The sequence below is a fragment of the Aricia agestis genome, chromosome 10, assembly GCF_905147365.1.
Source record: "Aricia agestis chromosome 10, ilAriAges1.1, whole genome shotgun sequence".
In the NCBI taxonomy this organism is placed as follows: Eukaryota; Metazoa; Arthropoda; class Insecta; order Lepidoptera; family Lycaenidae; genus Aricia; species Aricia agestis.
In genome coordinates this window covers 4728030-4743273 of record NC_056415.1, presented here as the reverse complement: position 1 = coordinate 4743273, position 15244 = coordinate 4728030, and the positions used below count along the sequence as shown (strand labels likewise).

General features: G+C 35.8%; 1 protein-coding gene across 6 annotated transcripts in view; it reads left to right on the top strand.

The window, feature by feature from the left end:
- The window catches only part of LOC121731435 (GATA-binding factor C), a 97388-nt gene that overhangs the window by 68304 nt on the left and 13840 nt on the right, over nucleotides 1-15244 (top strand). For all 6 annotated transcript variants that reach the window (XM_042120853.1, XM_042120857.1, XM_042120856.1 and 3 more), the window contains one exon: nucleotides 6876-7010. In XM_042120853.1, the coding sequence (XP_041976787.1) occupies nucleotides 6876-7010 (135 nt within the window). The remainder of the gene's footprint in view (nucleotides 1-6875; nucleotides 7011-15244) is intronic.

The following is a 15244-nucleotide window of genomic DNA, read 5'->3' as shown; positions in this document are numbered from 1 at the left end:
AAACATACAGGAAAAGAAAAAAGAAAAATGAAACGGTTAAATAATAAATAATGTGTGTTTATTTATTTATTATTTAACCGTTTATTGCACACAAAAGACACGTAACAAGTTATACTTATAAAGAAAGACGACACAACAGGTACTGCTTATCTCTAAAGAAATTTCTTCCAGCAGACCAAAGTAAAATGTCTGCATTCAAATAAAGTTCGACTGCGTAATTTGTTCTACTATCCTATAGCTTTAGCAAAACATGAGTTCTTTTATTTTAATATTGATTTCTTTAGCATTATTTCTAGTTAGAAAAACATGTTTTAATACCTGATCAACGTACGTAACCGTGGTCTCGCCTTGTATCTAATTTGAAAACACTCACTGTCCCTGCCCATTCAATGCAAATTCGCACGATATATGCCGTTTACCGACGTTTAGTCGCCTTCGGACATCATTTCCAGTCGGTCTCTGCTATGAATAATGTCCTTTTGCGTTTTATTACTAGCCCTACCCACTTGCAAAATATTATGAAACTTATGGTACTTTTAACTAAATAATAAGGTCCTTTTTAAGCCTGCTATAAACGTAAATACTGAATAGTAACAGTCAATATTTGGCGAAATATTATGAAGGTTGTGTTAGTATTAACTCTTGATACTCTCTTAAAGATTTAATAAATGTGAATAGTAAAGAACATAGACTATAGACTGTGTAGTCTTCGTTATTATGTCTATGAGAAAGATAGGGTTTAGAGTCTATAGTTTAGAGTATAAACTTTCTCTCTCTTTCGTCCTATCTTTCTCGCTCTAGCTCAGTCACGGCGAGACCAGACGTCTCGTCGTGAGTATAGAAGTAAAAGTCATAGAGATTCACCCATTTTACTAATCTGACAGTTCCCGAGGAGCACAAAACTCATGACTTTTGAAATTTGGTCGTTCGAGGCGTGAGGCTGGTGTGATGTACGAGATACCGATTGACAAGTCAATCTGATCAGTATCTCGATTGGGCAACCTCCAGGCAACCGAATATTGTTAGTCTATAGATTTTATCGGCACCGATTTGTACGATCATCATTACAATCGCTACCATAACTATGGTCCCGATTAGTTACGCTAAAACGTACGAAATTAAGCTCGTAATACATGTTTTGTAATGTAGTAATTTCTTTTAACTTTCACTTATTTGGTAAAAAGTAGAAATTAACTTTTTTGATATTTTTTTAAAGTTTAAAATGGCTTTTAAAGTTACAGATTAACAATTAAAATGACCAAGGAATAAAATGTACATATTAAAATCGTTTTCAGGGTAGTTTACAAAATAACATCGTGTCGTCTAAAATCCTTTATTAACTTGTGGTTATACTGTAGCTATGTATGACTAATTTTATTGGTATAATAGGTGTTGGCGAATAGCGACCCTTGCTCTATTTTAAGATCCCCCGTATAACACTCACAGTACGGGACGGTAATACCTACAGTACCACCACAGCCGTAGCACGCTGGTGTGAGTGAACACGATGAAAATCTTTATTTTCACGCTCTATCTCTCCTTATCTAATCGCCCCCGTCAGATAAGGACGGAGCGGCGGAAAAACTGCGGGGCGCGGGGTAAAGGCTACATCGATTCCGCGCTTTCACTGCTAGGGGCCGTGTAAACCTTTAAAAACGGCGCTCTGCCACGCGATTGTGATCTATATTCGCGCGCTGTAGGAGTCGAATTTGAATGCGGAGAGTCGGCGGGTAAATGGATTGCCTCCCTCCCGGGGGTTCTCGTAGTGGGATCTAGATGGCGTAGATATGCCGATAGGCGGCGGTGTGTGTGTTTTCCGGGTGGAGGTGTGTGAGTTTTCCGGGTGTATGTGTTTCGCTCGCGTCGGCGAATATACGAGGGGTCGGCCATCCCTTTTTGTTGTATAATTTTATGTTTCAGCGTAGATAGGCGGATAGATTAAGGAGGAGGCTGCGATTTGATTTGATTAGGAGGTGTTCGGAGGGTCGAGACCGCTGGGGGAGATGGAAATATGTTTTTAATGTGGGTGGCTTATTGAATCACTTGCGGACTCCTGTTTCGTGTTAATTAAACGATGTATAATTTCGGTTTCGACTTTAATGGGGTATTGCTTATCGAAATTATTATACGTGTTACGTGCTTAATACATATTTTATGATTATATTTTATAGCATTCATGATCATTTAATTTTCCTGTCACTGGTTTGACCTAAATATAATTCTGCCCTTTTCGCTTTTTATTACACATCGAAAATCGATAGTAAGAGGGCTATTGAAGTTAGCGGACAAAGCGCTAAGCAAAACGGGTATTTATTATAAAAAATCCCAATAAACAAACTCCGAATTGTCCACTCGGTGACGTAATCGTTGATCTAAACAACAAAGACCTTTTATACCCACAATAGCTGTCATTGTCCGGGCTCCTTTGAGTTTACACTACACTGAAAATTAAAGGAGGACAATATGTACCGAATTAGTACTTGCAGAGATAATCGTGGAATGCAGTTGACAATTTTAATAAACTGTCGAGGGCACTTTCGTCGAGGAATGTTTGGACAAAAACTTAACAGGTACCTTCGTTGTTATGGACAGAACGATCCTTGATTCAGATATTACTTGATTCGATAATGATATCAGTATTCAGTATAAAATGAAAATACTTTATTGCACCAAAACAAATACACGTAACATAGAAACGTATGTTGTTCTAGTTCTAATAATCACTGGCGTAGCAATGTTTCTACGCCGTAGCAGGTCTACGAATTTTTTTCTTCCTTTGAATCTACGAATAATAAAAACTATTAAATATTCATTTCAAAATTGTTTTAATCGTTTTATAGGCATAATTTTAATAATGTGTTGTATTATAAAATGAATTATCATCAAATGAAGATGGTTTACATCGAGATACTACGAAATCTATACGAATGTAAACTTACTTATTTCCAGATGTTTGAGCGTTTCATTATCAAACTATTCTACTACTAGACACTTACAATATCCTGACGTACATCATAAAAATAATTGGAAAATCCTTATAAATCACGTCTGACTTTATCTGACGAATAAACAACCCCTCGGTAATCTCACCCTCACCCAGGGGATGCTGTTGATTACCAACTCTTATCTGCACACGACCGGCAATTGACCCTATCTAAAGATATTTGGCTTAATCTCTGATTTTTAATCACAGTTGTAGTGTACTGTGTACTTAATATGCGTTTGACTAAATCCCTGATTATTAATCACAGTTGTTAATATGTTGTAGATTATACTAGCTTATGCTTACTGATGGGATGTACAGGGTATACTGTATACTGTACATAGTTAAGTATGTACTTTGCGAAATGCGAAAAACCTATATACAAAGATACCAAAAATGGATATGGGCGAAAAAAATTTTAATGCAAATAAATAGTGCTGACTGCGATTTAAAGGACAAAATGCATGAATCCATAATAAGCATGTCTGAGATAATAATAATTATACGAATACAACCGATTTTTTTCGAAAAACTACATTTTGACATCAATTTCTGAATTATTATGATAAATTCCAAACCAAGCGTAGCTTCTCCCATGAGGCCAATTAATACTTTATTTTGTGGGTATAACAGTTTGTTATATTATGCGATTTTAATTTAGTTTGTTATAGATAATTCATAATATAATAATTATGTCCCTACGCTGTAGGCTAATTATTTTTATCGCGGTAATGTACGGTTGCTGACATTCATATTGTTAGATTTTCAACAGGGGGGCTTAAATGGTCGGTTTGGAAAATCATATTAGGAATCATGATATGATTAATTTTTTAAAATCACAAAATGTTCACTCTGCTTGAAATTCATGTCTAGTAATTCGCACTAATTTGACATTCGTCAGTTTGACTGTTTTGATGATTCAGTTTCTGAATTGATTTTAGAGGAATTGCACAAACGACCATTTTAGCCCCCCCGTTCTTAGTCAACAATTTAAACTGAGACAGTGTATTTTTGTTTCGATTTTACCACGGCATATTCATGATGAGTATGATGGATCACTTTAAATATAGAAAAAGTATCATTTGTTAACCTGGCTAATATGGCGCGTATAATCGCTGGTACAAAGGAGACGCCATGACGAGGCAAAAGGCTATGTATTCTGTATAGACATGTACAACTGGCTTAACATTTTTATTTGTTAACCTTTTTCATTGCAAATGCAATGTAAAAGGTGCATGCAATGACTTAGTGTCACCGCAGACTTACAATTTAAAGTTGGCCGACTATCGTACAAACCACAGAAATAGAAGCGCCTTGCCGCTCCAATTCATATGAACACGAGCGTATGGCGCTTCTATCTTGATCTATCTCTGTGGTTTTTACGACAGTCGGCCAACTTTAAATTGTAAGTCTGCGGGGACCCTTACAGCACAATAGACATAATAGCATGATAAATAATACTGGTGCAAGTAAGAATGGTTTTTAAGTCAGTAACTATGCTATGTAACCAGGAATACGAAAATTATGGTACCATAAAATTCGAGGCAAGCCAGTACTTGTATAAGGGCCTGTTTCAACACTTCCTGATAAGTTCAGAATAGGCTATCCACCACTTAACCTGATAGGTGTGTATGGAGAATCTGTCAAATAAGTTGTGGATAGCCTATCCAGCACTTTACCAGGAAGTGGTGAAACAGGCCCTAAGACTTTGTTTTTTAATCTTGTGGTTTGAATCTTTTTAAAATTCTCACTTAAATTTCCTTAATTGACGTCTGAAGTTTAAAGAAGACGAAGAGGTCTAAATTATTTTTCATTGTTAACATTGTAGAAAGTAGTAAAATGATAGAGCTACGGACAAAACCAAAAATCCTGTTTTAAATTCGAACGTGACAGTACAATTTATACGACAACCGGACAATACAAAACCTCTTCTATACTCTCGTTTATGATATACTTATGACATGACAAATTAATGGATTTATTATTGGTTTTTTTGTTTCTCGGACGAATGCATTTTTAATTGAGTGAGGCAGGCCACTGGTGGGGTGGTTTTTTTTGATTGACGTGTTGTAATGGGCAGGTGTGTTGGCTACTTAGCTTTTTCGTCTGTCTGTTGGTAAATCTTTTTTGTGTGAATTGTTATTGTTTAAGGAAATTGAATACATTAATAGTGGTAAACATCTGGCTTTATTGATAGGCACGTAAAATTTTAGATGCCTATAGTTTATATTAAGGATGACAAAAACAACTTTCTAAAAAAGTATTAGTCAAGATACTATAAACTTCTTTACTCATAATGCTCTGTGTATGAAAATATAATATAATTATATACACTATAATTAAATTAAAAAATAACGGAACTAAATAAATTAACATAAGGTTCAACAAAATACGGTTTGCGGTAGTCGCGGCATTTAATCTCGCCGTAAAGATAAACAAATTTTTCATTACAGATTGTTGAAAAGATAACAATTATCTTAATATTTCACTTAAAATGTAACACCTTAAGGAACCCGTTACTGGGTGCAATAATTAATTGTTAAAGTGACATTAATTACAAAGATGTCCAGAATAAGGCCAATGATTTAAGTCTGACTGCGTTTCGGCATTTTGGAGCTCTAGTAGATTAATGTTTATAGCTGCTTGTAAGAAATATTGAGACGCTTTTGAAAATTATTACGCGGTTTTAACCCTATGGATTAAATTATTTAAATTATTTAAACTGTCGCAAAACTAGGATGTATAAAAATATGTTTACCTCAACTTTTTTTTTTTTTTAATGAAATAAGGGGGCAAACGAGCAAATGGGTCACCTGATAGAAAGCAACTTCCGTCGCCCATGGACACTCGCAGCATCAGAAGAGCTGCAGGTGCGTTGCCGGCCTTTTAAGAGGGAATAGGGTAATAGGGGAGGGTAGGGATGGGAAGGGAATAGGGAAGGGTAGGGAAAGGAATAGGGTAAGGGATTGGGCCTCCGGTAAACTCACTCACTCGGCGAAACACAGCGCAAGCGCTGTTTCACGTCGGTTTTCTGTCAGAACGTGGTATTTCTCCGGTCGAGCCGGCCCATTCGTGCTGAAGCATGGCTCTCCCACGTATGGAATTACTTACTGTTTATGTTACTGAATATTTTTGGGGATTTGGAAATGAGGAATGAAAGTATTCTGATTAAAAAGAATTTGACTTTATCTTGCGTTTCTAATAAAAAGGACGAACTATTTAAATTCTTCAAAATCAAACTACAGGTTTTTTGTCATTATTTAGTATTTTCAGTTTTATGAACCTCAGACTACTTAAACTATGAACCTTGCCCACCATTATACATGGTGTAGTTTTTGAGAAGGAAATTTTATAGTTTAAGTTGCATTTCCAAGACTACATTCACTTTTAAAAGTCTAGACATTGTCTGGAACTCCTATAATCCCTTCAAACCTGACCACTTACCCATTCTCTTCCAACGCCACCGTGGTCTAGTGGTTCAGAGAGTGGCTCTCGACTCGGAGGTCAGGGGTTCGATTCTAGCGTTGGAAACATGTTATTTCCAAGTTTGGTTAGGACAATGCAGCATGATCACCTGATTGTCTGACAAGTAAGATGATCCATGCGTCGGATAGGCATGTAAAAAGTCGGTCCTGCACCTGATCTCTCGCTAGTCGTGTCGGTCTTCCGTCCCACTGGGTTATGATAGTGAAGGAATAGAGAGTGCTCTTGTATAATGCGCACACACTTGAGCACTATAAAATTACTCCTGCGTACCTGGCCTGGTTTCAATGAAACTGGCCACCGTCACCGAAATCGGTGTGGGGAGTATTATTATTATTCTCTTCCAATTTTATTTATTTATTTCCATACTTATTCTTTTTAAAATATTGACCCTCAAATTTTTTTCCAGTCTCTCCAGTCAGCGGCGCGGCGGGCAGGCACGTCGTGCGCCAACTGCAAGACCACCACCACTACGCTGTGGCGTCGCAATCAGAACGGGGAACCCGTCTGCAACGCCTGCGGGCTGTACTACAAGCTGCATAATGTGAGTACTGAGAAGTGTAATGAGTTACCTGTAAGGGGTCTGAATGACCCATGAATATCCTGCAAAGATTTTTTTTTTAAATGAAATAAGGGGGCAAACGAGCAAACGGGTCACCTGATGGAAAGCAACATCCGTCGCCCATGGACACTCGCAGCATCAGAAGAGCTGCAAGTGCGTTGCCGGCCTTTTAAGAGGGAAATGGGGTAATAGGGGAGGGAAGGAAAGGGAATAGGGGAAGGTAGGGAGGGGAAGGGAATAGGTATATATTATATATATATTAGGGCCTCCGGTAAACTCACTCACTCGGCGAAACACAGCGCAAGCGCTCTTTCACGCCGGCTTTCTGTGAGAACGTGGTATTTCTCCGGTCGAGCCGGCCCATTCGTGCCGAAGCATGGCTCTCCCACGTTTAAAGATTGGGGTTAAATCCTTAACGCTGTTTGAATATTTTTTTCAGGAAGAACGTCAAAATTCACATGTTTAGCCGAATGTTAACTTTTATTCAGAATAATGCGTTTGGGCGCAAAGTGGTGGACTTTGCGCCCAAACGCATTACAAAATTGAAATTGCGGCGAATTGGTGGTGTAAAATAACCTTAATAGGTTTATTACCTACTGTAAAATGTGTAAAGCAAATCCTAAATCTGCTACGAATCCTGAAGAAATAATGTTCTTAGAATCTCCGAAGAATAGTTAATGTAGACAATTTATTAGCGATATAATATATATCTGTTTGTTGTATATTAAGAAATGCTACATTTACACCTAGTAAACGCAATCTAGTATTAACCTGAAAATGCTATATCTAACAACTATATACCATAACTGCCCAGCGTCCAGTGGTCAGATGAAAGTGGACAGATTAGCCGTCGTGTAGAATTAAAGGGATATTTATCCTCGTTTATCGAATGCAGCCTTAATTTATTTGTTCCTGTGATTAATTGAATGTTTCAATTAAAATTGATTTGCCCGGTGCGAAATATTCCTTAATGGCCGCCGCTTAATGCGCAAGATAAATAATAAATGTCGTTATAATTGCGAAGAAAATAAGCTAAATGACTCGATCTGCATAAGATTTAAGTGTTTATACTTAGCATGTCTGGTGTGTGACTAAATATAGTGGTAAATTAGTAATAAATGAGATACTTAGTTGCAACAAAAAATCGTAGCACCTGCTACGGGGTTTTTGTGTATTAGAAATTACTGCATACGATAAGTTACACTGCTTAACAAACTTTCAAAAAGGGTCATACTATTTTTTAGATATTTTTATTTATACTTTATGTCATGCATTCTAAATGCTGCATTGTAACAGTAGACTTTTCCTCTTTAATAATTAATGTGTCACTTCAAATCTCAAAATCACTGCGATATTTAAAAAAAAATTGCCTCCTAATCTCTCGAGGGTTAAATCCCTAAGGATGATTTGACTGTATTTAAGATGGGCCGGACCCCCGCCGCTCGGTAATGTGTCATAACACCCAATACGATTAAGTCGGTACATTACATTTTTTGTTCATTTGAATATCACTGATTTAATGCAGTCCAGTGAGAATAGAGTTTATAGAGGAACTGATATCGATCGATTGATAGATTTAGTTCTCACTAACCAAATACATAAAAATTTATTGCAATATCAAAATACTCTTTGAAATATTATCACTGATTTAATGTATTTAAGTGAGAATAGAGATGTGATAGAGTTTATAAAATTTGGGTAACTAATATAAATTGATTAATAGAATTATCCCCTGAATAATATAAAAAGATATAGTTTATACTAGGACTTGTTCTTGTCTGCCAAGCCAATTTTCTAACCTATCAGACAAGGATTTATTAGTAATTGCATTAAAGTTTTTTGGCAAAACCTAAGATAGATTAAAAATTAAGGAGGGGAGGTTATTAGTAAGTAAGGCATAAAGTTATTACAGTAAAATACTAATGTTATAATATTCGATATTAGTGATTAAATATTCGACTTAAAAAGCCCAACGTATTAAATAAACAAAAGCACAGTGATATTTTAAATATGAGCCCATTTTAATGTTACACTATCTTTATATTATTGTTAATGCGTAAATTATCATTTTAATTGCTTTTTACAATAATTTCATGATTGCGTTATCAGCAATGGCTTTATTTACGGTAACGGACAAGTGTAAAATATGCCTGGTTTAAAAATAAAAAATATAGCATAAGTAAATGCAATATGTTTTTTTAGATAACTAATTTATTGAAAGTATGAATAAAAGCATAATTATAAAAGCAAACAGCACGCAGAAATTAAGTTCGCACCTGCTTCCGTAGGGTTTTCTTAGGACAAGGCGCCTAGTTAACTACTGTGTGTTAAAACCAATTTACAATAATTATTGACAACAGAAAATACTTGATAACATTTAGAAATTGTCTCATAGTAAAAAAAAGAAACTAAATATAGAGCACATACATGAATGTAACAAAATTAAGTGATAATATAATACCATAGGGCGTTCCTTGTAGAGGGTTCATTGTGAAAGCACAGCGCTGAAAGACCAAAATTTTTAGGGTTCCATACCTAAAGGGTAAAAACGGAACCTTATTCATGAGACTTCGATGTCTGTCTGTCCGTCTGTCTGTCTCCAGGCTGTATCCCAAGAACCGCTATGGCTAGAGTTCTGAAATTTTCACAGATAATGTATATCTGTTGCCGCTATAACAACAAACACTAAAAACAGAACAAAATTAATATTAAAAGGAAACCCATACAACAAATGTGATTTTTTGGCCTTTTTTGCTCGATATCAATAATGGCAACAGGTAGGCACTTGATATTTTCAAAAAGGCCTTAATTATATGTCTACTTCAATATTTAAGAATAATTTTAAAATAAAATAAAAAAAAATTAAGGAGGGCTCCCATACAAAAATACAATTTTTGGTCTATGCTCTATAACAGTACCGTACCCTTCATGCGCGAGTCCGACTCGCATTTGGCCGATATTTTTTTTCACTTTTGTATGGGCAAGCGTCCCAGCGTCACAATTATTATTATTATCATTATGGGAAAGTGAAAAAAAATTTGGTCTTTTAGAGCTGCTCCTACAAGGAACAGATACACATCCTAAAGTATTATCACTTAGTTTTGTTACACGCTGTATAATATTACTCAAATAAAAAAATGAAACATTCTCTAATAAGTACATGAAAATAGCACAAACATTATTCCAAATTCAAATGAAAAAAAATAGAACAATTCTCACGGCTCTCCGCGCCCTTACCCTTGTGCAATCGATACGTGCATTTGAAAAGAGAACATGTAAGCGATACAATGACAAAATTGCAGTACAAGCGACCCTGCCCTTAAGATTTTTTGCCGCCATCAATACTAAGTATACAAACAACTGTAATAGCTACTTGAAATACGGAAGCTGCATAATTTGACCTTTATCTCGAAGACGTAAGGACCACTTGAAAGGTATAATAATTTGGACTACAGTAGCACTCAAGATGTTGAAACGCCTCCTCATACATATTGATTGTGTCTTTTGTCAATAACATACAATGTTTACACTTCAATAGACTGTTTATTTTAGAGATACGATAATAACTTATATAAAACTAAGCTTAAGCGGTTGTAGCTAGCCATACGTAGGGGTAGATTTAACGGGTTTGCTTGTGCAGATATTATAGTTCTTCAGGTAAACCGAGGCATGTAATATTATGATTTATGTTGCTTAACTGTGCAGTTTTTGACACTCTGGCCTCTGCTCAGGCTTACTTATAGTGAAACTGCCCAGGCAAATCCATCAGGTACACTCTTAAGTGTATGGCTATCTTAAAAAAAACATAAGTAAATACATAATATTCCTTTAGTCATATTATACCACTAGAAAAAAAGGTTTTCTCGTAGAAAACATGATTTTGGTAAAGTTTAGCGACATAAAAAGTGGAAAAACATCTGGTATTCGGAATAAAATACCAATTTCATGACTTTTTGTTGCAATTGTAATAGAATAACATTTAAATACGCAACAATTGTACATACAAAGCCGGCACTTGATGCACAAAGCGATGATCGATTTCATACAAAAAATGTTTCATACTGTAAGCTTTTGTCGAGTACGCCCTCACCACCCTTGATAGTTGTACGTCATAATTAGTCTTGATACTTGGTCTTAGAACCCCCATTTATAGTCTCCTAGGACTTTGGTCTTCTAGGATGTTTAACAAGATATTTAGGTTTATGTGTCCTTTAAGTAGGAACGAACATATTGATGAGACATGATTATAAATTTTATTCACTTTTGTAGAAAACTACAAAATATTAAAATCTTTAAAAATAAAAGGTTAATAATAACATTAAAAAAATCGGCCAAGTGCGAGTCGGACTCGCGCACGAAGGTTTCCGTATCATTATAGAGCAAAATTAGGCCAAAAATTGTGTTTTTTGTATGGGAACCCCCTTAATTTTTTATTTTATTTTAATATTATTATTAAATATTTAAATACACATATAACTAAGAACTTTGAGAAAAATTCAAGTACTTACCTGTTGCCATTATTGATATCGAGCAAAAAAGGCCAAAAAAATCAGATTTGTTGTATGGGAGCCCCCCTTAAATATTAATTTTATTTTTAGTATTTGTTGTTATAGTGGCAATGAATATACATATAATCAGTGAAAATTTCAACTCTCTAGCTATTACCGTTCTTGAGTTACAGCCTGGAGACAGACAGACACACGGACAGACAGACGGACAGACATTGAAGTCTCAGTAATGGTCCCGTTTTTACCCTTTGGATACGGAACCTTAAAAAGTAGCATTCAACAAACAAATTATTGCTAAAACTGCAAATTCCAATTCACTATTTCTATCAAGACTGTTTAAAAACTACAATCTGAAGTGCGTATTCAAACAAACCCCTTGAAAACAAACCACTTGAAAATTTTCTCAAAATTGCCCAAACACAATAAGAACAAAGTTTTTGTTTCTTATGCCGCTACTTCGACATTTATACAGTTTATTCCTCGGATTGATTGACATGGGAAACGATTGTTTATTACAAAAAGTAGTTATTGTTTTTATTATAACTTAACATTTATTAGACTTTGTGTAAAGAGTTTTATAAACTTTTTTAACGGAACTTATTAAACATATTATTTTAAAGAATATGTTTCAAACATAAATAATTATCATATGAAATTTTTAAAAAATTTACTACTTACTTAATTTTAGACATTTAATAATAATACTATTAAAATCCATTCAATTTAAAACCGACTGGTACAATGATATTTTTTTTACCCAGTCACGACAGCTTAACTTGAATTCAATAATGCAATTTAAATTATGAATTGGAAATAAAATTATTTAACCACACGATAATAGGATTAGATACGTTAGTTAATGTTGCGTTGGAGCAAAACCTACCTTATTTTAAAGAGACAAGGTTTATTTTGGTTGATCGGTGAGAGTTAACCGCAATCGAACAATGATGGGCCGTTTCAAGCTTTTTAATTTGTTTATTTAATTTAACACGGTCGTTATACAAACTGTTTCCTTTACAAGCTGTTTTTGTGGTATTACAATCGTTTTTTGCGAGTTCTTTTTTTGTCCTTAAGTAACCAAACATGAGTGTTTTTTTTCGCAAAGTTGCTGCAAAATAATGTTATTAATCTTTCTGAAATAAGTTAAAGTAAGAAACCGTACCAGAAGATAATCTGTAAAATGTTATACCAATGTGTGGAATATGAGGTTTCGCATCACTATTATTAAAAGAGATGATAAAAAAAGCGAAAAGAAATGTCATTACGCACTTGCGACGTTTTGGAAGTGGGCGGGCTTAAGTGGCTCTCATACAAAAGTATTGGATTACCGCCGCGCTAGAGGAGAGCGTGCCCATAATAACAGCTCAAATGATACATTCCGAATACAATGGGACGATCAATTCAATTTTTGAATTGAAACCGTTCTCCTAGTTTTTTTATACCTTCTAAAGTGCTGTTTTGTTCGGTAACATGCGCGGGATTCTGACAGTCACTGTGTCTTTCATTTTTTATGCTCCATAGTTAGTGTATTAGCTGCAAATCTTTTGGAGGCGGAGAATTTTAAGTTAAAAGAGTTCGGCGTCGATTAGGCGACGTCGATTCGAGGTAACAGCCTCATTTCCGTTAACACGTTTAATGAATGTATCGCTGGATGAATCCCGCCAAATTATTAAGATAAAAAAATGTTTAATTCGCTAATTAGGGCGACATTACACATGCGCTGGCCGCGGGCCAACCGCGGGCCAACTGCCGCCGCGCGACCTTATAATGACATCAATTTGAATATTCAACATCGAGCCGCTATCCCATTTACATAGATTCGGCCGTTGAATTCGACGGGAACGCCCGTCGTTACTGCTCCATTTCGGAGTTTAATCAAAATATGTCAATAAACAGACCCAATTTCTGACGGTTCCACCGAAAGAACCGCGGGCGCCCGGGCAGCGGGACGGAAAGATTTTATCCGATAGCGATACAGAAAAAATGGCGCCCACCGGAAGTGTCCGAGCGCGGTGCGCTGCGCGTTACCTTTTTTATTTTTTTTTGTTTTAAATGGCTTTTTCCCGGCAGCGTTCGACCGGAAATGCGTTCGCGTAGAGCTAGCGGAGTTCCCATCGGTCGTATAATTGGAGGGCCCCGTACGCTATTTTGGCGTTTGTCGCGAGGGGACATAGAGTGAGTTTTCCGTCGCGGAGGAGGGCTGCGAGGCCGTTTTCGGCGGAGCTGCGGGCGCAGACGGAGCGCTAAATAGCGAGTTTTTATTCATGAGGCGTCCGCTCTGTTTGGTGAGCGATTCTCGCTGATTTATTGTCTCCGTAATAAATTTGGAAAACAGTACTTTCGTGTAAAATAAAAACGTCAGCCTTTGTATCGCGTAATTACGTTTTAACTTCGAGTAACGGATCGCTTAAGTTTTATTGGCCGCTAAACTCGGTGAATATTTAGCGCAAATTTCGGTGTAAAAAAAATTAAAGGTGCTTCGGGCGGCGGAAAATGTTTGTTTAAATTATCGAAGGGGGTATTAAAAGGAATGAGCCGGCAGCTGTCGCGATGGTGCGATAAGCGAGCGTCCTTCGATACACAATCGAGCTTAGGTCGTCTACAAAAGATTTGCGTAACGGAAATTGTACAATAGATGCGGCCGATGCTGTAGCTTTATTAGCGCCATTATTCTAGCATTTTCCCTACCACATTATGTACTGAGTTCACGTTGGCGGAGGCATGCAAGGCAAGCAATACTTGTGTAGTTACCAGACTTGTTACAAAAGCGAATCCCATAATATTGCAAATTCTTATAATAAATCTTAAAATTCAAACGTCCTACCTTTAAATACATAAACGTACTTGTGTTAAACTAAATTAACAAAATATACAAATTATTAATTATTATATGTACCTTCTTTTGTGTAATTCGAAATTTCATATGTCAAAATATGACAAGAAAATCCCTATAAGAAGTTTCATGTCAATGTCTTATCTAAAGTTTGTAGGTGAACTTAAGAAAGTAATCTATAAATAGTTTATTAAAATATCTCAGTAGAGCTTGCTCTGGTAGAGCCGATAGATGGTAGATAACACATCTACAGATGTTATAATTAGCAGATGATCGCAGATCTGGCTACTGGCCATCTTTGCCATCTACTTTCATCAGGGATTCCTTTTTTAAATTAATGACTTTAAAATTAGAATATTAATGACAGCTTATTTTTTCACGACAATTAGTGATGGGCGATGTATTTTTGAATGATGTCGATAAAAATCTCAAGATTTTAAATATCGTCAGCGATGTTGGTTTTGTTTATGTAATATAATTATTAAATACCAACAAATGATAAATTATATTGTTATGGAAACATGATAGAAATAACAAAATAAATAAATTATCAATAATTAAATATAAATAGATGCCTTGTTTTAAAGTAAATTAAATACTAATTATATTATTATTGGTTCGTTTGAACAGAAAATATTTTGGTCTCTAGTATTGGTCAATCTCATATCGGGAGATCAGAGACTTCGATCGTAATCCAAGTCGTCATGAACCATAAATATCTAAGGTAATTAACCCTACATTTTCGGTCGATTGCCCGCGCTAGAGATTCGTCGGTACATCTGTAAACATGCGATAAACATCTGACGTTTGACACAAAGCGCGGTTGGCTGATACCATCTGAGAACTATCCGAATACCTCCCCCCCTTCCTTCCCT